This window comes from Acanthaster planci, linkage group LG03, assembly GCF_054643075.1.
Source record: "Acanthaster planci isolate LZ-2023a linkage group LG03, COTS_SCS, whole genome shotgun sequence".
In the NCBI taxonomy this organism is placed as follows: Eukaryota; Metazoa; Echinodermata; class Asteroidea; order Valvatida; family Acanthasteridae; genus Acanthaster; species Acanthaster planci.
In genome coordinates, this window is record NC_141779.1 from 19,302,298 (window position 1) to 19,327,679 (window position 25,382).

The 25,382-nt window shown below is 40.2% G+C and overlaps 2 protein-coding genes across 4 annotated transcripts; both read right to left on the reverse strand.

The window, feature by feature from the left end:
- Nucleotides 1-8: 8 nt before the first annotated feature.
- LOC110973136 (uncharacterized) lies at nucleotides 9-19,916 on the reverse strand. Of its 3 annotated transcripts, XM_022223695.2 has the most exons (28): nucleotides 19,680-19,916; nucleotides 18,705-18,787; nucleotides 17,515-17,690; nucleotides 16,827-17,042; nucleotides 14,316-14,438; nucleotides 13,727-13,834; nucleotides 13,109-13,354; nucleotides 12,643-12,873; nucleotides 12,318-12,410; nucleotides 11,496-11,609; nucleotides 10,738-10,974; nucleotides 10,310-10,405; nucleotides 9,599-9,691; nucleotides 9,186-9,293; nucleotides 8,438-8,545; nucleotides 7,689-7,781; nucleotides 7,047-7,148; nucleotides 6,442-6,669; nucleotides 5,597-5,845; nucleotides 5,269-5,418; nucleotides 4,760-4,879; nucleotides 4,570-4,620; nucleotides 4,193-4,317; nucleotides 3,519-3,586; nucleotides 3,209-3,381; nucleotides 2,791-2,971; nucleotides 1,693-1,908; nucleotides 9-1,406 (listed from the first exon to the last, which is right to left on the reverse strand). In XM_022223695.2, the coding sequence occupies exons 3-28, from the start codon at nucleotides 17,582-17,584 to the stop codon at nucleotides 1,349-1,351; spliced, it is 3,657 nt and encodes a 1,218-aa protein (XP_022079387.2). In that variant the 5' UTR covers nucleotides 17,585-17,690; nucleotides 18,705-18,787; nucleotides 19,680-19,916; the 3' UTR covers nucleotides 9-1,348. The 3 variants fall into 3 exon arrangements, with proteins under 3 accessions (XP_022079387.2, XP_022079386.2, XP_086990916.1); XM_022223694.2 differs by lacking the exon at nucleotides 18,705-18,787; XM_087134790.1 differs by lacking the exon at nucleotides 19,680-19,916 and having other exon boundaries at nucleotides 18,578-18,716.
- Nucleotides 19,917-21,962: 2,046 nt separating this feature from the next.
- On the reverse strand, nucleotides 21,963-25,382 carry LOC110991257 (phospholipase A2 AP-PLA2-I-like). Its single transcript, XM_022256565.2, has 4 exons — nucleotides 25,228-25,382; nucleotides 24,361-24,517; nucleotides 23,074-23,210; nucleotides 21,963-22,609 (listed from the first exon to the last, which is right to left on the reverse strand). The coding sequence occupies exons 1-4, from the start codon at nucleotides 25,268-25,270 to the stop codon at nucleotides 22,461-22,463; spliced, it is 486 nt and encodes a 161-aa protein (XP_022112257.1). The 5' UTR covers nucleotides 25,271-25,382; the 3' UTR covers nucleotides 21,963-22,460.

The following is a 25,382-nucleotide window of genomic DNA, read 5'->3' on the forward strand; positions in this document are numbered from 1 at the left end:
AGACGACGTACTTTGTGGAACGTCATTGTTCTAAAACGAATTCGATATGTGCATTAAAACAATAGTATATTGATGACAGATCATCAGTATAAACCAAATATTCATCTTGTGTTTTCGGTGGTGCTGGTTTAAAATTACATTTCCAGTGAACTAAATGGGACATTTAAAGGACCAATGACCGACATCTTGAAATATAAATTGTGTAAAAGTGTCGGTTGTGTTTAGGTCCTGAATATCCATAAGCAATGTAACTACTTGATACAGTTTGCTGGTCTGCATAATTTTTGTAATACTGGAAAACCACCAACATAATTAATATCCTTAGGTGAATAGACGTTTTAATGGATCTTTAAATGCAGAAAACATTATTCTAACAGAAAAACACGTGAAGCGGAACAATATGATAAGTCATTCAAAAAATTACACTTGGTTTAGAAACAAGATAGGTTTTTCTACGAACTTCGTCTACAAACAAGATGGGTCTTTTGAAAACAAAAACTGTACAACGATATGAAAGACGTATTAACACCTATTCCACATTAAAATACAGTCACAATGACTTCAAATACATGCCGAGATAACTAACTACTGCGAAAGATTTTCCTAAAGGAAGTTAATAGGAATTTCTGGGAATGACATCAGCTGACTGCAGAGGGACTGTCTGGTACAAGTACTCCAAAAATGAACCAAGGATGTACTTCTATATTAAACAGCATGTGCAGATGTAGGTATAATCATATCATTAAAATTGAATGCTTGTTTTGAAATTATTAAATTTCCGTATACAATGTGCAGAAAAGAGAGGGAGGGAGAAGAAAATGCTGAATATTTGAACTGGCAGAACTGAACTGTTTAATGAATGAAAGTTAAACAACGAATCAGAGCTGAATTAGTATTTAATGTCTATTAAACATATCGGTGAAAATACATCAGTTGATCTCAAATCTCTGAATTGATAATTTATTGGAATACTGGGTATAGGTAAAGGCCAAACGACAAATATCCGGAAGGTAAGGAGAAACTGTTGCATTAGAATTATAAATTATATGGAAAAGAGTAAAATGGTTCGAAACCATAGAAAACAATTGTTCATATTGACAATCGACATATCTACATTGGCCTCTCCCGTAAAATGTGAGACCTCCAAACATCTAAAAAGTCCAGCGCCATTTTGTTGACTCGCTCCAATCAAATGACCAAATGCTTCGGTGCCTCTCTGCAAAGGTCATCATAAAAACTACGTATATCCAGTGAGCACTGGAGTTAGCCCTATATTAATTTCAGGAAGAGTTTCATTTGTTCTGTAAATACAATCCCAAACCAGTAAGCAAGGAAGTTCGCTTCTATTCTACAGTTGTTTACTATCAACACTTTTTTCCATAGCAAAGTCTTCATTGATGTGACCACTGGAAAAGAAAAATACATAAGATCAAAACTCAGAAGCCACCTGATTCTTAAACTGATTATTCACGTCCCTCAAAGGAGGTTCACTCCATACGGGTAAGGCTACATGCCAACATGAAAACATCTTGAAAGACAAATGCTGGAGAGCTCTTTGCATTGTTTGGGAACAGTTAACAGAGTAAAAAGAGAAAAACTTTTTCATATGTGATAAACTAACAGGAAAGTCAAAAAGGATTTAAGTACGACGGTGCATTTATGTATTCAAGGTTAAATAACATTAAAGCTTACCTTTTTTCATGATATATGTCCTTTTTTGCATTCTTATTTCTTCTGAAGACAAAATACCCGATGGCTGCCAGGATGAGGAGAAGAAGGACGCCCCCTGTCACTGAGCAGGCAATGATGACTGTGAGGTTTGCCGGGGTATTTTTGTCACCGTTGTCACCTCCCCCGTCTGTGACAGTAACAGGTTCGCACTGAGGTCCCACTGTATTCGAAGGGCATCTACAAAGCCAGTGTAAAAGTGGGACTAAAATGCTGAGCTTTAGGCTCCAAGTGGGTCTATGCTGCTCTTTAACCTTTCACAAGCAGCCGCTGCACCTTCAGCGAAAGGAGTAGAAACTGCTTGAATGGAGACTAAAATACGGTACCTAAAATGATTCCGTATCGGAATCACTTCGTTAATAGAGCTGATGGTAACTGACACGACGAACGTTATCTGCCCCAGTTTTTAGGATCAAGTTCAAGTGACGACCACTTTGTCAAGCACCGGTCAAAATGTTGTCAGGTACCACCCAGTAAACACATTGTGCACGGGCTATCAGGCAAATTCCACCATTGGTGGTCAACATCGGTCGTCGCTCGAACTCGATAGTCAGTAGCGTCAGCAGTCTTGCGTGACATTGTTGGCTAAAGGTAAGTGAACCAAACAGGCCTTAAACCTAAAATAAGGATAATGGCCTGTAAGTAATAATTTGCGAAAAAATAAATATGATTCAAAGCTGTAACTGCCCCAAAGCACATCCCTGAAAAACGTTGTTGTACTCTACTGCCTTTGTCAGTAGTTTAGGATACATTGCCATGATTTCTAGATCTTATAATTTGTAACATTACCATAACCTTGTACATTTCTTCACTTGAGGAAAGACAAATTAATTGTCGTCAAAAGTTGCAGTTTTTCCTTGTCCTATTGTGAATAAGACGAATGTCGTCCCCATGGTCTTTATATCGTTAGCTTTACCTCATTTAGATTTTCATAATTCAGCAATAATGCCTTCCTTCCGTTTACCAACCAACACCAACAATTAACTTCCAAGACAAGCGTTTTGAAACAAAATTTGTTTCACTCTCAGAATTTCATGTTGTGTCTGAATGGGTAATCCTTACCTGCACTTGGGTTCGTAAGGAGGGTGGTGCGTGCATGTACCAGCATTGCAGAATTCCGTAGAGCAGAGTGATTCGCAAACGAAGAGGCAGCTTGTATCGTCCTCAGCCTTCATCTCTTTTAAGAAGAATCCGTCTCCGCAATCGGGCTTTTCAAGGGAGTTGCCGCACAGATTTGTCAACTCTTCAAAGGAAAATATAAAGTTTTAATACCACTCGGCGGTCTCCATTTCACTGGTATAAGAGTGCTTCCAGGGTGAGCCAACAGGGGCCATGCCTCCTCCAAAAACAGCCAAAATTTGTTTCAAAAACCGAGAGACAGGTAATGTTGGGGCCTCAGTATGTATCCCTAGCCATCAAGGGAGCTTTCAAAAATCACATAAAAGGATCTATAAAGACTTAAGCAGGTTACGCCACTTACCCTTCGGAGGGCTGCATTCTGTGCAATCGCTTACAAGTTTCAAGCCTCCTAGGTCTCCATCTGTGACACTGGAGGCCAGTGTTTGGTCATAAAACACTTGAGCAGATGTTGCCCTTTGACTCGACGACAATCGCGAATAGTCGTACACTGCCACGTGGCCGAAGCTGCCCGCTCTATATAAAGAAAGTGGCATTCTACAGACTTCTATTTCCAGGAAAAAAGGTTGGGTCCTCATGAAATTGACGATGAAAGAAAATCAGCCACGTCAATCTTAATCAAAATAACAACACTGTATGATGTCAAATCTTACCTCATTCTGTTCTGGTCAAATATAATTTGAAGGAGTGCTGGGGAAAACTCAGTGTACTTTTCCCGTAACTGGAACATGAAAACATGAGGGATTTTTGAGTTAGGAGCAAGTTTTCCTTTGTCTAATTTATTATTCACAACATCTGATTTATTAATGGCTGCACTAGAAAAATCAGTATGGTCTTACAGATTTAAACTTTGCACGGAAATGCACTTCGGATTAATCCACAAGAGTCTGAGCTCTTTGGTCCATTTGGCAGCTGGGAGTGGACGCCTAAAATCTTATCTGCTCCATGCCTAATTAAAACATTCATTGTCATTCTATCCATCAAGTTTTGATTCAACCTCTCGGAAGCGTAAACTAGTATCTTGATGTTGTTTCGTTGTTCATACTAATTTCATTTTTGTTCATAGTGCCAGAAATTTGAGCTTATGCGTGTGATCTACCTCCGGTAAATTGTAATGATTTTGTGCGTATACAGTTGCTGTAATATTTCTCTGCCTTCAAAGACTGAACAGAATGGCAACTACCAATGTAGAATTTCATGAAGTGGCTCCAGGACAAAGCAAACTTGTTTTGCACCTTAGCAGACTATGTCTGCACGGACTTGTCATAACCCTGTCTCAAGAAGAGGTAGGCCTATATGCATTAAATTGCTACAATGCAAAACTTGCCTTTTGGTTGAAAACAGTCTGAAGAATCTGGCAATCATCTGACATGGGATCATTTGCAAGGTCACAACCAAACATAGATTCACTGGCCAGTCTTACATCAACGGAAAACATTTTCTCGAGAGGTCCTGCAAAAACAAAGTTCATTATTCGTAGCAAATGAAACTTCAGCTACGATTAAAATGAAACATCAAAATTTGGTTGATACACAAAATACATTAGGATACAGAATGAGCTTTAAAATCAACATTTAACTTCAAAATACTTTTATGAGCAAGATACAGCTAAGCAATGATGAATAAACAATTATAGCAACGTAAATGTAACAAAAACAACTTAAAGTTAAGCTCATTTGCCTCAGAATATAGACTTTTACTTACTTTTATCAGCTTCCGGGTTGGAAATGTCTGGATACATTGGGTACGGATACTCTGTAGTGAAAAACGAATGCGATAAAAACTTACAACGACCATATGAGCTTTTAAATGATTTTCTCCGTACCTCATGAATATTCTTGAAGGTTTCCCTTTCTGGACACTCATCAACTTTTAAAAACAGAAGTAAGCATACCTCTGCAGGTAGTGCCGGACCCAAAGAATCCGTCGGAGCATTCACACCTGTAGCTGCCGACGGTATTTACGCATTCCGCATTGGGTTCGCAACGGCCCTCCTCATCGCACTCATCAATGTCTAGAACAACATACCGATTAAAAAAAAGCATGCTGTCATTGGACGAAAGAATGCTTAATGCGACAAAATCTCATTTGGATTGGGTAGAGGAACTGCTCCTATGTTAACTCTTTTATACCTTAAACCTCACCTTTAAACATCAAACCGAGGCTGTCATAATATACACGTTCAACTAGGACTTCATATTAGTGAAATGACATGGAAAAAATTCTTTTTTAGATTGTTGAGGACACAGTTCCTTCATACCAAAGTGGAACCACCATGTGGAACCACTCTTGAAAGGCCTAAACACACCTAAACATTTCATATTGAAAATATCCATACATTTAGGCATGAAATGATCTACGTATATGTAAAAATGTAGAGTGAAACCATAACTTGTAACCTACCTTGACATTTGCCATTGGCATCTGTCGTAAAACCACTAGAGCAGTAACAGACATACTCATCTTCATTCTCATCGTATCTGCACCTTCCGTTTGGATTGTTCTCTTGACATTTTGCACAGCTCAGTGTTGTGGGAAATCTGATTGTATTACCTGATTGAAGTGAAATAGATAGTACCGCTGTCTATAACGTTGAGGCTACTACGGCCTACGACAGGTCATGCATGGGTTTTAAGGCAAATACACTCGTGAAACAAATTTGATGATTAAAAGTTTTATGAAGACGAATTTTGATCAAAAACTTATTTGATGAGCGAAAATTTTTCCTTACCCCGAGTGTACACTGTGACTTCAAAAGTGCAGAATCCTAAGTTCATTGCCTGGTCAAACGCAGTGCACACCACAGTGGTCGCACCAGGTTGGAAGACGCTACCACTCCTTGGTATGCAGCTGGCTGCAATGGTCCCAGACACCTCATCTTCTGCCGTGACCCCTCCCCATGAAATCTGAGCAGTGTCCTTCCACCGTTGGTGATAGGGGTCTAGGTCAGGCGGGCAGTTGACCAGGGGAGCCCTTCCATCTGCGCAGCGGAAAGATAGTGGTTACTATGCTCCCTTAAAATACCAGCGTGCGCTGGCACGGTCGATGTCCTCATTCATCTTAGATATTTATGTTCCAAAGACGAAGCGCTTGCTGTGCCCTGGCTAGGTCTGCGGGGGGATAGTCCTGATGTCACCGCCTACATGGATTGGTGATTGCACCACCAATTGAGTCCTGTCCATTTCATCTGGTATAAGAGCGCTGGTACTGTTCCTACTTACCTCTCTATTACAAAGTTTTCGTCGTATTAGTTGGGTTTAAAAACTTAAACTTTGACCGTTGGATTTCTTATTAGACGTGTACATCACCACCTTAGCATGACGTATGGTGAATACTGCAAGCGCACAATTCTGTATAAGGCGCCAGCGCGACAACCAGCACGTGAACCTACAAGTATAATAGCTCACGTACGTGCGTTCAGACAAGTCTTTGCACAAGGATAGTAACTGAATGTTTTATACATGTAGTCCTTTGAAATTTCCCTGTGCTGACAAAATTAGGAAGTAACATTATCTAATTGAAGCAAATTATAGTCAATAGGCCTACTAGTAGACTTTGCATCAAGCAGACTCTCACCGATGAAAACCTTAAAGCTGCATGATGAGCTATTCGTTCCGGGGTCCGCGTAGATTGCTGTGCAAGTGACCTGAGTAGTTCCCACTGGGAATTGGCTACCGCTCGCTGGTTGGCAATCGACGTTTGCTCCAGACTCCGTTGGATTAGTCCAGGAAACTTTAGCTGTCGTCTGGCCCTCGTCCGGTCGTTTAATGATGTCGATGGGGCATTTGTATTCAAAAGTCACCTCTGGAAATTTACAATACTTGGCTTTTAGATCGACCTTCACATAATTTCAAAATTGACTGATATTTTCATTTGATTTTATTTTGATTATTAGAATATCTTTGGTATACAATCCATTATCTATTTGCTATACATTAAGCTTGGGTGCCCGAACTTATTTTAAAACACTTAAAGAAAAACGAGAATCAAAAATGAGTTTACTGAGAAAGAGAAAAACGAACTACCCTTATTTCAATCCTGATAAAACATCCTGAAAACAATGTAAACAATGGCATAGAAAAGTGAAAACAACATACTCGTCCCCGTCCCGGATGTATAAGGTTGGAAATTATCCCGAAAATTGAAAAAGTAGAAAGGGTTAAACTGACAGGAAATCTTACCGTCTGCGCATTCCTCTCCTCTCCAGCCGCTAGCACAATGACAAGTACACGTGATTTCGTCAAGTGTTCCTCCATTCTGACATACGGCACTGGTATCACACTCTGTCAAATTTTTAAGTGATTGATGAATCAAATTTTGGTCAGCTATAAAATTTAAATGCATATTTAACCAAATTTCTTTTCAATACGGACAATTCACAATAGTGTGCCTCCAAAAGTTTTCAACGCGCTGACGAATCAAATGGCGCGAAATTTGTCGACCCTTTTCAAACGCGCACTGGGTCGAAAGATATCGCATACTGTGGTTGGTCAACACGTTGCAAACTCTTGGAGGCGCACTATTGTGAAATGCCCGTGTTAGGGATTTAATTTTTTTTCGAAAACTTTTGGAAATTAAAGACTGTCAGTCTTGGTCTTAAAAATTCAGATTTTTCTGGTTTTGTCCTGGTAAATCGAAAACATGACATCAACACCAGAAGTACAAAGTATCTGGAACAAAGTAAAGTAATAACAAGTAAAGCAATGTTCTCTGTAAGAAGCAGTTTCCAGCAGTAATCAGAGCACTTCAATACCCCCAAACATTAGAAATATGAAGTTTCCACATTTTTGATATCCGAATATCTATGACAATTCTCAACACACCTGAACAGATGGGTGGTAAGTAGAAACCGGGACAATTACAGACGCAGCTGTCTGGCTCCTGGTCGCTGCCACCATTTTGGCAAGCTTTACAAGCTGAAAGAAATTGAAGAAAAAAGACTGTTCATTTGAAAGGTTGGAAACATTTTCAGTTACTCGACAGTTCAACAAAGGTTTTGCGGTTTTTAATTTTTTTCACATGTCTTAACTAGTCACCCAAACCGACTTCAAAAAAGGAACGAGAAAAAAAGCATTGAAAAATCTGTGTTAAGTGGCAATGTTTTCTATTGGTAAGCATATTATTATAGCGCCGCTTGGAAAAAAAAATATCATTGAACTCCAAAATGACTGCATTCATGAAAAGTTGTAGAATTAGATGCTACATTAATGAAGAGCTCCCTGTCATAGGTGTAGCTATCAATAATCAGTAGTGCAACCTGTCGATGAATTCATCTTAGTCAAATAAGTTTCACGACCCAGTTGTTTTAGTTAGTCACTGATCCTATATATGTGGTATAAGATATAAATGTTTAGTCTGGAGTCAGTCTGAATCATTGCAATCGTTGCGACAGGGTTGTTTGAAATGCCTTCTTTTTTCTACGTCGAGTCATTTTCTTCGCGTCCCTCTGAACAGAAGAAAAGATGACTAAAATTGCAACAATGTAGAAAAAAGGGGCGTGACTAAAAAGACAGGAGCTACTTTCATGTAAAGCTTCATGAACATTCAAACAAAAAGCTGAAAGGAACCTTACAGTCGCATTTGGGTCCCGAGTAGGCGGGCTTACACGTGCACTCTTCGTTGCTACAAGAACATCCCAGGCTGTCATTTGCAGAGAGATTTGAACATTCCTCTCCAAGTTCTGTACAGACCACACGGCCAAAGATAGTTGGATCAATACTTCACAGATCAGTGAATCATTTAAATAATACACAATTAATGTGAATTCTGTCCTTTCATTATTTAACTTTTCCTGTTGATATACCATTAGCAAAGGATCAAACAGGTTTTACGGTCTTTTGGCCTCAGCTAATTTGGCTGGGACCGGCCTAACAATGTGCACGGATGTGAGACGTATAATACTTAGAAAGTTGCCACTATAATTCTTCAGGATTAGTTCATTTGGGCCATTTCTTGTTTCTTGTTGATAGGAGAGGTTTTTAATCAAAGATTTAGAAGATGAAACCGCTATGTTGTACCTTGAAGTTCTGGTTTGGTGTTATTTTCCAAAACACATTTGATTATTATTTATTATTTTGGAGAGCGAGGGAAAAATCTAATTAAAAAACTCTAGCACTGATGCATCTGTCAAGCAAGACTGCAAGATGAACCGTGCCTCCTACATTATATATACCTAACTATATTAATTACAGTGTGTACTAATTTGAAAAAGTGACATACAATACGCACGTCTTCTGATCGCCCCCCTGTTTAATAGTGTTATCGACTGAATTCCCCTTCTGCCTCAAAACCCATGCTTCGTTTGAAAACAATGATCTTACTTTGCTCACAATGGCGGCCAGTCCAATCACCTTCACATTTGCAACTGCATGTATCCATAATGAAGGTGCCCTGGTTCATACAGTGATCAGCATTTGGCTCATAGCACTCTAATGACAAAATAAGACCAAGAACTTCTGGAAACTTGTAATACCGAATAAGGTTCTATCAAAACAACTCCACAAAAAATACAAAGAAACCAACTTCTTAAGCGACGGCATTCAGCTCTCTTCCAAATTATTCTTAACTATAATTGTAGATTGGTTTTTTTACATTCTGACAAATACTGAGTCTGCCGATCTATAAGGAAATACACCTTATTAAACACCAAGATATTTCAAATGACTCAAAATTCATTTAATTCCTGATAATCACTAAAACTACCGAGCTCCCACGGAGACAAAGGAAACATTACCATCACAGTCCAGACCATGATGCAACGTTGGGCATTGACACTGACACTGGTTTGGATCTTCACGGGTGCCTCCATTTTCACAAGTGCCACAAACTATCATCAAGCAAATTAATTTTGTTTCGAATTTAAAAAATAAAATCATCTGTTGATCAAACTTGCTTAAAATCAATGTTAAGAATTTCATTTTTAAAAACATTGAGCACAGAAGTAATTTCTTGAGAGAGGAAGCTCGCTCGGAATGACGTGCAGGCCGTTATGTTTGATCTGAATTAATTTTGATGCGTTCACGAGTGGCTTTTTCGAACAGGCTAAGGGCTGTGCCCATAAAAGTTAAAACACGTTTACTTTTAAATATCAAATCTTAATGACGCCGCTAACTGTAGGTAGTAAAACTGCACGCTCTACGGACGTTTCAGCACACTTCGAGCCTCGTTGCCTAACTTTAGAATTCAGAATCATTCACTTAGCGTACTTCTTCTCGTCATGAATATGGCTGAGATACCTTTATGCATGGCAGTAAAGAAATTGACATTTGCGGGAGTCGCATTTACAACAAATCGAAAGCCTATTTTGGGGCCAGGTGCGCTGCTGTTATACTTATGTTCACTTGCAGTGCCATGTGCGTGAAACCTGCGGTCTGACGTTACTCTATTAATGAATTTGTCTTAGTGATTTTCCTATATCAAGTCTTATTTTTTCCATTCAACATACCTTGGCAGTTTGGACCAACGTAGCCAGGCAAGCATCTACATCTACTTTGACAATTGTAGCAGTTGTTTCCGTCTGACTCGCAACCACTTCCTGAAACTAAATGATGGAAGGAAAAAAGACAGAACCCCGGGTCAATCTGTTTGACTCTGAAAGACTTGCCTTACCATGGCAGGAAATACAACATTTCTAAAAGTGTTATGAAGTAATGCTGAGGGTTATTTGATGGGCACTCCTTGCTTTACAAACTAAACCAATCCAAGTCAAATCAAACGAAACTATACAATCCAAAATGTTGAATGAGTTATGCTGTGAAGTTGTAGGCTAGTTTAAGATCATTCCAACAAGTATTTATATCTTTATAGTCAAGTGGAGGTTAGAATCTGAAACCTAACCTAAAGTAAACCGGGAGAATGGCGTAAAAAACGTACTTCTCATTACGGGGAATTCGCAGTCCAATTCCTTATTCCCCGAAGCATCCTCAGCAGAGCAGGTCACATCTGTTCGATAGGCGAGGAACTCCGACCCTTCTTCGGGGTAACACACGACCGTTGTAGGAACATCAGTATGGTTGTTATCCTTTGTCCACATAGGTCGGTAAGTCACCATAGTTTTCCGCGACCAAATTTCTCCAAATGGGCAGTTTGAAAGTTCAGGGGGCATAAAGTCTACGAGAAGATAATGAAAGTTACCTTTTCAAAGCAATCTCAATTAACTCCCTCCTGAAACGCTCTGTCGTCTTTTAATAAAAACAAACCTCTTCTCAGACCCAACACGGAAATGTTACGTGGTTTACCACAAAAACCCTAAATTCTACCTTAGATATGCAAAGTCTAGGCTTGTAGATGACTTTCCAGTAGTTTGTGACATGATTAGAGACAATCCCAGATATCTTTTCATTATAAGGGTCAAACAGGTTCACATGTGGAGTCACTTAATTGTGATTAATCGGGAAACACGATGGTGGTTTATGATTCACTCAAAACGTCGATTATGCTATCAGTGGAAATGAAAGTATTTCAGAAACACCACGAGCCTTTGTATGGTACTCTCAACCAATTTGAGAGAGTGCAAAGCCTTTCAATAATATATAACACAAGAAAGGGAACTGATGATAGCTCATGCGTCATAAGTCTAGGTTATTTCTGTATAAACTCTCATAAAAAACCCTGGTAATATTTTGTTTTACCAATTTCACAGCTTGCTCCCTTGAATCCATCTCTGCACGTACAATTGGAAACACCATTACAAACACAGCCTGGCCCCGGCTCACCAGAGAATGCGCAGATGCTACCGTCTTCGACTACGAAAACAAAGACGAAAACGATGGAAAACTAGGGATCTGTTTGAATTCGTTCCAAACTTGACAAATCATACTCCTGGCCTATTAGCCACTTAAAGATGGAAGCAGGCTGAAGCGACGTGGTATCACAATGAGCGGGGTAACTGCCACAGCATTTTCCAATAATGGAGTCACTGGGCAATCATTTGTCATTGTTACATGCCTAATAACTGTGGCAAAAGAATTAGAAGTGCTTGCGCTCCAACGCAAACAAAAAAGTGCAATGACCCCTCGCCGAGCCATTGGTCGTCGCTGGTATTCACCTGGTAATCGTCATGTACGTCTCTGTTCTTTAAAGTCTTTAACAATAATTGTTCATCAATCAACCTACAAACAGCCCTAATCTGGTCGCAATCTAAGTGCACACACAAAAATTATCTGTCGAGCTAGAATCTGACCTGAACTATTTGTTCATAGATAACCGTTGCTGTGAAACACTCGTTTCAAAATGAAACTTGACCGTTACCACAGAAAGGGTTGCAATAGTTCTGTTAGCTAATGCTGTTAGTAGGCTCTGCGCTATTTTAAAGCTTAAAAGATGGGACTTCGGGTCCCACAGTTGACGATGAATAAGCTTTGTAAGTTAGGAGAAAAACTTGGCAAAATTTAAATGAATTTGAAAAACGGAGAGTGTATTGATTATAGCAGACCAAAGGACCCAAGACTTACCTGTGCAGTCGATACCACTAAATCCATCAGCACAAGAACACGAATTTCCATCACATTCGCAGTTGATGTCACCATTATTGCAAGAACCTCCATCTAATCATTCATATAAAATTTTTAATGTCTGTAACTTTTTTGTGAATAATTTTGTTTCATTTGAGACCATAAAGACATTGTGGCATTGTAAAGGCATTAAAGTTGCAATCTTAAAACTTGACGAAAATATTTTAAAAAAGGTGCTTGGACATGAAACTTCACAACAACAAAAAACAAATCAGCTTGAACTATCCCACCAGGCAGAGATAGATTTAAACCACAGAGCATTCACCTAGGTATATCTGGAAGGTGCAGTTCTCTTCGGCAGCGTTACCGGCCTTGTCGTGGACGTAGCAGTTCACATTAGTTACGTAGTCGGTGAGTTCTTCACCGGGCGCGGGTTCACACGTGACGTTAAGAGTGGGATGGCTGTTGTCTACAGCCATATCCACGGGCCATTCGTGTCGGAAGTCGTTGGTATGCATGTTGCCGGGGCAATAGGGAATCCGTGGTGGAACCAAATCTTGCATTTTGGGGCAAAAAAGAAAGAATTAGTGAGTGAGATGAGAAACTGAATAAAAAAGGACTTTCGAAGTTAATAACTCCTCTAAGGTAATGGTGGGCAGTTATATACTTGCCAAGTCTTTATCGAACTCTCAAGCTATTTTGGAAGGTGGGTAAGGGATTCTATAAGGGAACCTTGCTTGAGAATTGAAGTAAAACTTCGACAAACACCAGTGTAATCATTCTAAACTCACCAATTACAACTTTAAACGAACAATCTGCTCTGTTGCCGGCACTGTCCCTTGCCGAACAGGTTACTCCATGTACTGTCGTGTTGCCTGTACCAGCTGTCACCACAGTGCCGAGGGGAGGGCTGCATTCGATGGCAACTTGATTCCCGTCATTATCAGTAGCAGTGAAAGAGTCGTTGCCAGGAAGCACGACAGATTTCTGAACGGTGTAAATATCCTGGGGGCAGATTATCTCGGGAACCTGGAAATCTAGAATCGTAAAAAAAATCATTATTAAGACCCGTATCAACAACAGCGACTCGTCGACGCCAGCAACAGCAAGGAAACCAACAATTATGACAACGACGATGACAACAACAGCGACACGGTAATAAAAGCAACCGACTCGAAGATAGACTTTTCGCAGCTTTTGTTGGACAGTTGATACCTCCAAATTGATTACAAGATACCCAATTGTCTCTTTTTCGAGCAGAGGCTCTGAAAATCAGGGTTAACTGAGTCTTCATTTGCTTCAACCCGGAGAGAAACTGGGCTATCCCTTGCCTCGATCTTGCCTGAATCTTTTAAACCTACTGATTCACGAATCCTTCTCATGTTGATTTCATTTTAGGAAAAACTCACCAAGCTCGCAGCTTTCTCCTTTGAACCCCTTGTGGCATCTGCATGGGCCCGCGTTGCAATCGCAGGACGAGGGGGTGTTGCTTGTAGAGCATTTGTTGCCATCTAGAACTACGATTTCAATAGAATTGAGCTTGTAATATGGATGCAGAGCCATTTAGAATTACAACTAGCTAAAAGGGTTTTGTTAGTAGGAACATACTTTTGGATCTTATAAGGATGCACAATATAAACACAGCACTGACTTAGTGACTTGCATCAAAAAAACAGTTGAGTCAACCGGTAGCTACAATCGCGTTAAACGCGTTATGAAGCTACACCGGTGAAAACTAACCATTTTCTTCCTCGTGGCTTTTGTGATGTTCCGTCTCAAATACATCTTCTTTAAAACCATCTTCTGCAATATCACCCTGTTCTATTGATTTCAACACTGGGATGAAGGTGAAGACTGTAAAGGGAAGTTTTATATAAATCTTGTCTGGTATACAGGGGCAAGCTGGTGTGGATGCCGTATATCGATAGATGCCTTTAGGACGTCAATGATTTAGGAAGTGGTAAGAGTGCGCCCCTTAGGTATGTCTTTTCATCCTACCTTGGCATGTCAGACCGCTGTAACTGTCAATGCACCCACAAGGATAGAAAAAGGGGCGGTACATGCTACAGGAACATTTGTCATTAGCGTTGTCTGGACGCTTGGGGCATCCAGCACCGTCCGCTGAAATGTTCAAAGAAAGGTTAGGGAGCGTATAGTCATACATGTATTTGAAATCTTCATCTGAAAAGTTCAAAATCAGTCTTTTCTAGAATGTGAAAACGTCTAATAATGCTCCCTTATTAGTTCTTTTATGTGGCTGGTTGATCTAAATAAGTTGAAACATTTCAGAGTTTCAATAAATATGTATTGGACGGTTTGACATTTAAATCCTTGCCATTATTGTTTGTAGAAAAGTGTAACCGGAGCCCAAACTCATGGTAATAAAGTGAAAGGAAAATTAAAGTTTTGTATGTTAATACCTAGTTCGTAAAGAGAATTTCCGTCTCTTCTGTGAATCGTTGCTCACTTATCAGTGTAGTAAGTTAAGACACGGTTGGTTGAATTTTTCCGCATTGATCCATTTGTGTTCCCTCTTATATACAAAGCCAATTCTGCAGTATCCAATTCAAATATTCCAAGTTACCCATTTCACCTCACCACCTTCTCGTTCTACCTAATGCCGGGATCCCCCCCAAACTCTGTTGTTACCTGTGGTTTGCGTTGTGCAAGTTGCACCTTGGCACCATTTTTTGCCCGTTAGAGCTGAATTGGTATACTTTCTACGCTATTAAGTACCGGGTTGAGTTTAAAGCTCAGGATACCAGTACCTTGGCACAGATAAGAGGGGGGGGGGGCTCCAATAACGAGGTCATCAAAACGAATGGACGATCAGTTCCCCAATTACCTTATAATTGTGTGTGCTGAATATTAAGGTAGACTTGACATACCCGGGGAATTAGGACACATGTGCCTCGGCTATATACTGCACTGTTTTAGGTTTAGGGCAACTATGACTTCAGGACAACGATCGTCGTTGAAATAAGATATGTTGACATATGCAATCGCTCTTCATAAATCGGGTCTATAAACGGTTTTTACGCTTGCAGTCATTTGGTGCATGCCTGCATTGCAAGGGATAGTATACCTTCATCTGTTTTATATTACAATTTCTTTAAAACACTTATTGGTACAGATTTCATATAAAATTGGGTTGCTCATGCGGTATGAAAATTAAGCGATTTTTGGCTTTAACAATAAACATTTCTCACATCATCAGGCAAATGTCAGTAGTTTTTTTTTGTTAAAAATGCAATTCTTCAAAATTGTCATTAGTATGGGATATTCAGCCAAAGTACGATAAGTAAATTACTGAAGGGACATAAAATTCACTACTAGTCGTAAATATTTGTGCAACGTCGTGAATTTATTGAAAACCTGTCGCGAATGTATTTGAGACGTAACGAAATTAGTCACGACTAATCGCGAATATTTTGCACGACTAGTGGTGAATATTTTTTGCAATGCCCTGAATATATTTCATGACCAGTCGTAAATTCTTTTCCGACGACGTGAATATTTTTCACGACATGTCATGAATTAATTTACTAGTTCAAACTTCGTTGCGAACATCTTTTCAGTAATTTGAAGAGTTCGATATTTGCCCAACCGGCACGAAAAGGCTTTCTATAGGCCGTCCAAAACAGGCTTCCAGAGCTACGGCTACATAGGTTTGTTCTCTGTGCGTCTCCGCGTATTTCCAAATGTGGTGAATGACCTAGACCTAGTTCTAGGAAACAGCTTTGGACGCAGCCTAAGTCATTATGTGGAAAGCAAACCTTGCTTTTCTGAGCCATGTCATTTGCCAGTGCCTGTTTTTCTCCCAATGCGTCGCACAACCACGCAATAGTACATGTTTAATACATGTATACATATGTATACTTGTGTGGTAATTCCTTTGTTCTCGTGTACAAAACTCCCATATAACACGAAAAAAAAAATTCAAACCAAATTCAGTTTCCTGGGTTGAAATTTCGACAGTATGACCCTTATATAAAACACTTCAATTTGCGAGGGATGAATGGCACTTGAAAATTCCTCCTTTTTGAGTAAATTTGAAATATCTATTTCGTTAAATTCTTGTGGGGCACCATTATAGTACCCCACAAGGATCAAAACGGGCCTCGTTGGGTACCTTCCATTGTTCCGGTACCCCACAAGGCACCATGTACAAGCGCACGTGTACATGCATCATTGCGCGCTGTACTGTGCAGAAGTTCAAGCCAGGCTAGACAGGCACTTATCATCATGGATTTGCCATTTATATTAGTGAACGTACCCTCCAAGCAAATCGGAAAATATTCCCAACTAGTGGAGAAAGAATGTGCGACGCGGCGAAAATATTTGCCACTAGTCGTGAAAATATTCACGACGTCGCACAAATATTTGCGACAAAAATATTTGTGAATTTAAATGTCCCTTTAGGGCCACCATAGACATACAATTATTTGATTTTGCTTAAGAATTAGGTAAACAATATGTTCATTTCATTACTCAGGCGTGTTTACTCACGTAAATATATGTTAAAACTGCAAGTCGCTATGTAACCATCCCAGTCTTTGGCAGTGCAAACCACTTTTGTAGTGTAAGCCGTGTACAGTGTGGGCTGATGAGAATGATCGCATTCAACATTTACGCCGAGTCCTGAGTCAGTCCTTGCTGTAGGAAGAGCCCATTCTGCTTCGCCTGTCTTTGAGTAAATGTTCCCTGGACAGTTTTCAATGGTCACTGAGGTAGAAGAAGTAATCAAAAGAAATACATTTTTAATTACTACATTCAGTATCTTCCCTCTTGTTATGTATAGGATGTCCATAACAGGGCAATGAGTTGGGATAAACTAGATTCTCATTGATATAGAAATGCATTTTAGCCCTTTTTCCCTTTGGACCAGATGCCAAAAGACCACGTTTACTGGGGATGCTGTTAGTATGATGGTTACCCACTTCCATGGATGAAGAGTGCAATTCCTTCGGGTCCTGATATACAGAATGAATGCTGGTAGAAAACACTGCAGCTGAATTCAGATAAGCTGCAGTTTATAACCTCTCGGAGCTTCCATGAAGAACCTGCACGACCCCAAGTGTCTCACCGAGGTTTCACCCTTGGTTTTCATTGGTGATAGGCCGTAATGAATTCATTTGCATAAAAACTTAGAAGCGGTTTGGCACGGATGTATTCATTCTACTGTACATCGACTCACCTTGCGACACAGCACTTTGGACCAATCCGGCAACAAATATTAGTTTGCAGAGCTGCCCAAGCGCCTCCATTTTCGCTGCACTCAAATTCAGTATTGACGATAATTAAACAAAAATGATGAATACCCTTCCGACGAGCCAAGGTCAAGGTGCAATACCGGGAAGGACTTAGTCGTTGCTGCGTGTTAGATAAATCAACCCCCAAAATACTATTAAAACACAAACAGAGACCCACACATACAGAGATTAAATTGTGATTGGAGCACACCTAAATAAGCAAATTGTGACAACTTCTATTGTTATAGAGTCCAAACTTTCAACGAAGTCAAAACGATAACGACTGGAGGTAAAGTGTGCACAATTGACACTAGTTGTACGAACATTGCGCGTATTGACTCATACTGGAGAAAAAATAAGCTGTAAGAAGCGATAAAATGACAAAGCCTCTTCGTGAGGTGCCTGTAATAGCACCAAGGTTAGGGGACAGTAAGCTGTCCATAAACTGACCAAACCTTAATGGATCTCAACTGATCCGGACATATTAGATGTAACCAATATCTCTCGTAGAGAATGTCCGAGGGTGCCAGCGGTTTTGTGCATCTAGATCTGTACCGCGCGATCTTGTGTTGCTAGCTCCCTCTGTGCCGTTTCTTTTGTTTCATGCACTCCTCTGTGTAGACTCGAAATAATTAAGTCGTTTGTCGGTCGTTTTTGTCGTGCATAACAACCAGTGCAAGCCAGCATGCCGCGTTGTTTTACAATAAGTGGTGAACCAGTGAGGTAGTCGGGTACTTTTTGAGAACCAAGTTCTCTACCAAATATTTAACTAGTTAGGAGGGAACAAAGCTGAACTACATTGACATTTGATGGTACATGCATAAAGGTAAGATTACAAAGCAATATAATGACTTCAGGCCTTCACTGTTTGGTTAAAATTAACTTGTAGGAGAAAAGTACTCGGAAAGTACTCGGCCGAGTACTTTCCGGCGAGTACTTTTCTCCTTAAAACTTAAAAATTACACAACTGGAAGTGTCTGAAGTCTAACATTTATTTTGTAAACTTACCTTTGCACATTTACCATCAAATGCCTATGCACTCTGGCTTTGTTCCCTCTTAATCAGTTCAGTATTTTGCAGAGAACATTGGTACTCGGAAAGTACTCGACTACAACACTGTGCTGAGCCCGTTCACCTTTCCCCGCACGTCCTGCGCAAATTCGGCCCTGACACGACGCGTGGTTGTGGGTTGTTCAGTAGTGGGTCTATTCTGGTACTCTGTTAAATACAAGATGTCCCCGAAGAAACTAAACCTTGAAGAAAGGGGTTAATATCCGAAAAGTAAAAGCAGTATTTCTTTCTAATGACACCTCGATGGTATCCCTCCTGTCATGCAGGACTGAACACCATCGTCTTGAAAATGGGGCATCCGAACTCAGATGTAACACTTTGGATAAACCAGTAAATGAGGTTGCCCTCTGTCATGCTTGTCCTGGTTGAAACACTGAGTTTGGATACCACATTTTCAAGACAATGGTGTTCAGTCATGTTTGACAAGAGGGATACCATCAAGGTATCATTAGAAAGAACACTGCTTCTACTTTTCGGAGATCCTTATACATTATAATGATATCTCATGGTTTAGGCATATTAACCCTTTTCTCAGGGTTTGTTTTTTTTCTGGCTCACCTTGTACAGCCTCACACAAATATTACCAGAGCAAACGCAGCTACGGATTAAATTGAGGGTTGTGGGGTAGGGTATTTTGCAATAATTGTACCGGTGATTTTTATCGTTTATGCCACATCATGAAAACTGTTATCTGTCCTTCTACAACGGCTAGTGTGATTTTATGATTATGCCACGTACGCAAGTTCTGCTCTATCGTCTACTGGTATCAGTATTCACTGCTTTTCAATCTTTAACTTTTCAGATGTGGTTTTCATTAAAGAATGTTTTATTTGAAATATGGATTTCTGCTAACCACAGTAACAGGGGATGAAGCCAATGGAGCCCTCCATCCCACATTTTTTTACCCTCTGATGTACATTTTGGAGGGGGAGGAGGTAGTGGTAAGTCTACGTTTTTTACACTTATGAAAATGATGAGAATTATGGACTGCCCCTAAGTGACAAGTTCTACCACCCTTGAAATAGAAACCAAAACTAACCTCACAATGAAACAGTAGAACCAACAAGCGACAGATTCGCAGCTAAGCCGTGACACCAAACGAAGTGAGCACCAATCTGTGGTTGGACGGACGTCTTTCTCATGACACGTTGCCAGTAATGGGAAATAAAGTGCTTCCATCAAAACAAAATTGTCCAACTTTTCTGTCTAAGTCCAATTGGTTTAACGTAAATTCACAGTTAGTACCATCATTATCATCCTTCCTCCTAAGTTATATAAGGTACAATGGTCATGTTTACAGAGCTCAATATGCATGTTACCACCTTCGACCCTGAATCAATTTGTTATACCCGTAACGTAAACAGACATTAAGATGCAGGGAAGGCTTGGGTGGGGTGCGCCCTCTCTAGATCCACCACTGAGGGTCGGCAGACAATAAACATCAGTGCGAGCGGCAGGACGTATGTTGAGGAAAATCTACATCAACGCACTTCCTTACGTCTTTGAGTTACCGATCGACGAAGGAGACAAACCCTTTATGCATCACTTCCCCCGACCATGCTTTCAGTTTGATGGAGTGTTACTGTTTGAAAGTATGCCTTTAAATTCACAAAAGTATACGAATTATCCGTAATCACTTGATTATTCGTTGAATGTCTGAATAAATCACGTTGTTGTTGAGGTTACCGGCAATCTAATTGTCAGGTGTCCTTGTTGCTGTGTAATGTCTAATTGGCAGAGAGCGTCACAGTCATCATAATCGGTGGTATATTACCACCAAAACAGATCTGCTCCCTCGAGTGATCTCAGGACCGAGGAGGAACCCAAGTTTAGGCTAGAGTCGAGACCCAAACCGGTTTCAGACTTGATCCTCCAACTTAGGATAGGCTTGGGAAACAACCACACCGCCACATAGACCTACTTAAACAAGTCCCTCTTTTTGGCACGACAGTCTAAGAATTTATTATGTGTGGTCGATATTTGTGATTGTCACAACCTTCACTGCAGGAAAGTGGAGAAGACTACATTCTTCTGACAGCACCACTGCTGTTGAGCTCTTTTCCTGGTGTTGCGATCCAAGTTGATCCAAATTTCTGAAGATTCGTCTCCCCGAAAAGGCATTTTTTGAATTCATGCACGTTTGTAAAACCTGTAAAAGACTCCGTAGTCATTTGTTCGCCCCCAGTCAGTGCCTATACGCTCTTAGCATGTACGTTCCAAAACAGCCAGCGCTGGGTCAGCACCTCCGTGCCGTCTTCTACCGGTCTGCTCCTCGTCATCGCTGGACCCAGGCGGAGGCTCCATGAAGAAGCCGAATCTGGGGGATCGACACGATCCCGGCCCGGTCCACAAGTGGACCGGGCAGGGATTTGAACCCGGGCCGCAGAGCTGGAAGGCAAGGAAAGAACCACTACGCTAACCTGACTCCACATTTTTACTTCTATGATTTTGCTTGTCCAAAACTCACGCTGTTTTTGCATGAGAAGTTTAAGTTGGAAAAAAAAGCAAAACAACCAAAAAAACAAAACAAAACAAAACAAAAAAACAAAAAAAAAAACCCAAACACAAAAACAAACAAACAAACAAACCAAACCAAAGCAAACCAAACCAAAACACCAGATTTACTTTGATTTATGTTATTGCTTTGCTAGTTTAAGTTCATAAATAAATGTTATTACAAATTAGTTCCTCTGCCGTCCCTTGCCCATATTTTAGTGTCCTTGTTCTGTCTTTTGATTTTCTTCTACCGTGCGTTCTCCGTACCAAACACTGGGATAATATTTTTCCAAACATTAAAGTGCAACACTTCTGGATGCCCATAACACGACGATACAGCAATCATTTCACAATCGCGCTAGCCATGCACCTGTACTTATATTCACCAACGTCTTTTGTGAGTGATACCAAGTCCTGGGTTCATCTTGCGGGAAAGGGGACAGAAGAGCCTGTGGTCTCGAACATGACTTGTTCGGCAGTATTTGAGCCCAGGCAGACCTTTTTTTTTTTTTTTTTAGTTATTAGTCTGAAAGTGATACGCACTCCTGTCAAGATGACTTAATTATGTACATCATCCTATTGTACTCCTGTCATTATTGGGATCTGCGCATGTGTCAAAATGCCTTAGGGAATTTGTAGTGGTCATTAGCTGGGCTGAGGTCCGATGTCAAATCTGTCCCTGGTACGAGTTTGTCTGAACATTAGATTGGGTCATACTGTCGCAGGACTGGGTCTGTTTAGTGGCTGTCTTTACCGAGTGTTCACATACACCCTCAGAGAAACTTCATCCACCACCTTTACCCAACAAACCATTACATTCAAAATCTTTGCGTACAGCATAGTCTATTTTATTATTCTTAAATTCACCGACAATTTGAACACATCTTAATTCAGTTCCTGTAATTCGTTTTCATTTTTGTGTAAGATAGGCATTGCCTTTATTTTGTGAGACCCATGGTGAAAGGCACACACTTATATTGTTTTCATTTCCTTCATATTCTTTGAAGCAATGGGTAGTATGTAGAACAGATCCCTCCATGATCATTGGTGATCTGACAGCAGCAAACCCAAACGCATATATGCTTCAATAAAAACTGTTTTCATATTTTACTCCTTGCTTCATAAATGAAATAACGTTCGGAAAAAAAATAATCTGAGACACTCTGATTACTTCAATTAAAAAAAAATATTGTGCGCCCTTTACCCTTGTTTCTGCCAAATTGTTGCCACATTGATTAAACAAGTACGTTTAATATAATTTCGGTAATCTTGATAAAGTTTTCATTGCTTTGGCTTCCACTCAAGGAATCCAGCAGCATACGAACTAGCAGTTGTCGTTATCGTAGTCGATGAGCTTGGGATTGAAGGTAGACCGCTTGTCGGCAAAGCACTGCGCCCCAATGCGGTCGCATTCACACATGAAGGCTTTGCATTTGGTTCTTATGACGTACCATGGGTAATCCTCCTCTTTAGCTGTAAAATGATAAAACTGAAGATTAACGGCTGAGATATGGAAAAATATTCTCAAATGACGCAGCTACCCTGTCCTGTGTTAGCTGGTGTGAACATAACTGGAGTGTGTCCAGTTGATCATAATCAGGACAAGGTATAGACCTCTCTCACAATCCCAATGAGGTCTTCAACATACCCCTGAACAAATGACTACAGACACTACATTTGCATACATCAGAAAACCTTACCCAACACAAAATGAGCAACGAGAGCGTTGAATTCAGTCGTATACACTTCTACGAATTAAATTCATTGATGAAATGGAATTTTGGTAAACAGATTTCACTTTCGTTGTTTCACTATTTAAATATTATTGTTCATTTGAAGTAGCGTAGTTGTAACTACATGACCACAGGTGTGTCCAACTGCAGCAAATTATAAATCCAAATGTAAAGAATATATCAAACTGAATAATTATGACTTACTGCATTTGATGGCACAATTGCCAGATTCGTCGGTGTATTTCTCGTAGTCGTAAATGGTGCCATAAGTTTCTATGGCCCAGCAACCGATTTCGTCCGTTTTGGCTCTCCCGTAACATTCATCGTGCAGTTTACAACAGCTGAATAGAAAAAGAAATGTAATTTGATTAATAAAAAGGTTTTTAGGCCCATATCATGTATAGTGGAGGTGGATTCAGGGTTTTTATTGACTTACTAATTTGCTGTAAGGACTAAAAAAACATGCCTGTGACATTAAAAGGGAATCCGGATCTATTCTGTTTTATAGGGGAATTATGTCTTAGAGTGTTGTCTGTGTTACTACCGCATATCTCATTTGGCAGAATGCGCACTTCAGTGTGGCAGAGGGCGTGCTTTGTGTGCGCGGCAATGCAGCCCAACGCGACGAGTTAGCAGGCCGAATGTATCTATCACAACCACATGCCAGCAATCTGCACAGAATCGCAGGGTTTTCAGGGTTCAAAAACATAATTTGGGATGAATGAAGCAAACGTACGACTGTCATCATTGGACATATAAAGTGGTTTTTCAAGGGCTTAAAATGAAGTAGGCTTGGGCCTTATTTCTTCAGTTAAAAGAGCTTCAAACCAGATTCATCTCTATGACCAAATATCAATTTAATACTTGGCTTGTCTCAGGGTTATGTTACTGTCTAATTGAAGGTTAAAGTTCATGTAATACATTATTGCCAGAGGCTCAATCCTGTAATTCACCACTTTTATGTTCACATTTAGCTTTTCAAAGCAGCCTACCAGTCCAACTCTAACAAGGGCGGGCTACTTGAGAGGAGGGACTGATGACGCACTGCTTGAACCCATGTGTCAAACCCATGCAGTGCTTGTACATGTGTACAGACGGATTAAAACTGCTATCAAACGACAGAATCCTGTCCTCTTGTTTGTTATGACTGTATAAGTTGGATAGAGCCCAGGATAACAGTCCTACAGTCTGTCTAGTAAAAGGATGCTGCAGCCATTTCATTGCATACCTGGCCGACACAAAGCAATATTCACTGAACCAAGGAGTAAACCTCAAACCATCTTGAGGGATAAGCCTTTGAAATATTGCACTCCCGCCCTAAATCGACCAAGTGTGCCATTTAGAAATTAACCGGAAAATGACAACTATTCGCATTGTTTTTAGGCCTAATGTGTGATTAAATGAAGTCGTTTTGTTTTTGTTGAACCTTAAGGAAAGAGCGTAGCACGAACCAGCTTGAAAGGGTTGAAAAAAAGTTGTGGTATTACGTACGTGTCAGTTTCGTCCAGCGGTGTGCCCTCCCCTCCATAACCACAGTAACAGCCGTAGCCGTTGTATTCTAACCCTTCAAAGTACCCGAGGTCTCCAAGGCACATGATCATCTTGCCAAATTGGTACACGTTCTGAATATCCCCTGTTGATGCAGCCCCTGTCAGGTCAAAAAGCACACAAGTATTGGTTGCATTTTATGCAATCCGTTAGACTTTAATAAAGAAAATCTGACATGTTAAGTGTAAGACGTATTTTATAAAAACTCATGAAATCTTAAACAGTTCACACAGCCAGCAAATTATAGGAAGCTGCAGGAAAGGCAACATACAACTATATACTGCATACTTAGAGACCTCCCATGGGAAAAATCTATGGTTCGCAACAGCCAATATTATGATTTGTCTGACGATCGGTTTGAAATCCAAATATATTAGGAATTCATCTACTAATTGATCATTGGAAGGGTTCTGTTGTGAACATTACGATGTCTACTACGATTACTTTTGTTTCGTCCTGTTCCATTGGTCAAAACCTTTAGTTTCAGGAGTTTATAAAGTATTCCATGATAGATAGATACTGCAGTAATGCGTAAGGTATGAGTGCGTTTATGTTGGTACATACTATAAGTTGTTACAAACATTTTGTAAACTAATTTGCAAATTAAAGTAAAAGAACGTGCACCCTCAATTGATGCAATGAGAATGAGCTATTGGCTACAAACGTACTCGCTAGAGCAACTGTAGACGCCAGGAAAACAAAAATCTTCATGATGACGGAAACATTTTGGAAACTAATTTGCAAATTAAAGTAAAAGAACGTGCACCCTCAATTGATGCAATGAGAATGAGCTATTGGCTACAAACTTACTCGCCAGAGCAACTGTAGACGCCAGGAAAACAAGAATCTTCATGATGACGGATTGCAGATGATGGCCGAATCAATAACGTCGTGTCAGTTACTCGAAGCTTATGGTATGAAAAGCTTCCAGGTCAGTGATTTGTCTCTTGATGCTAGACTGGCTT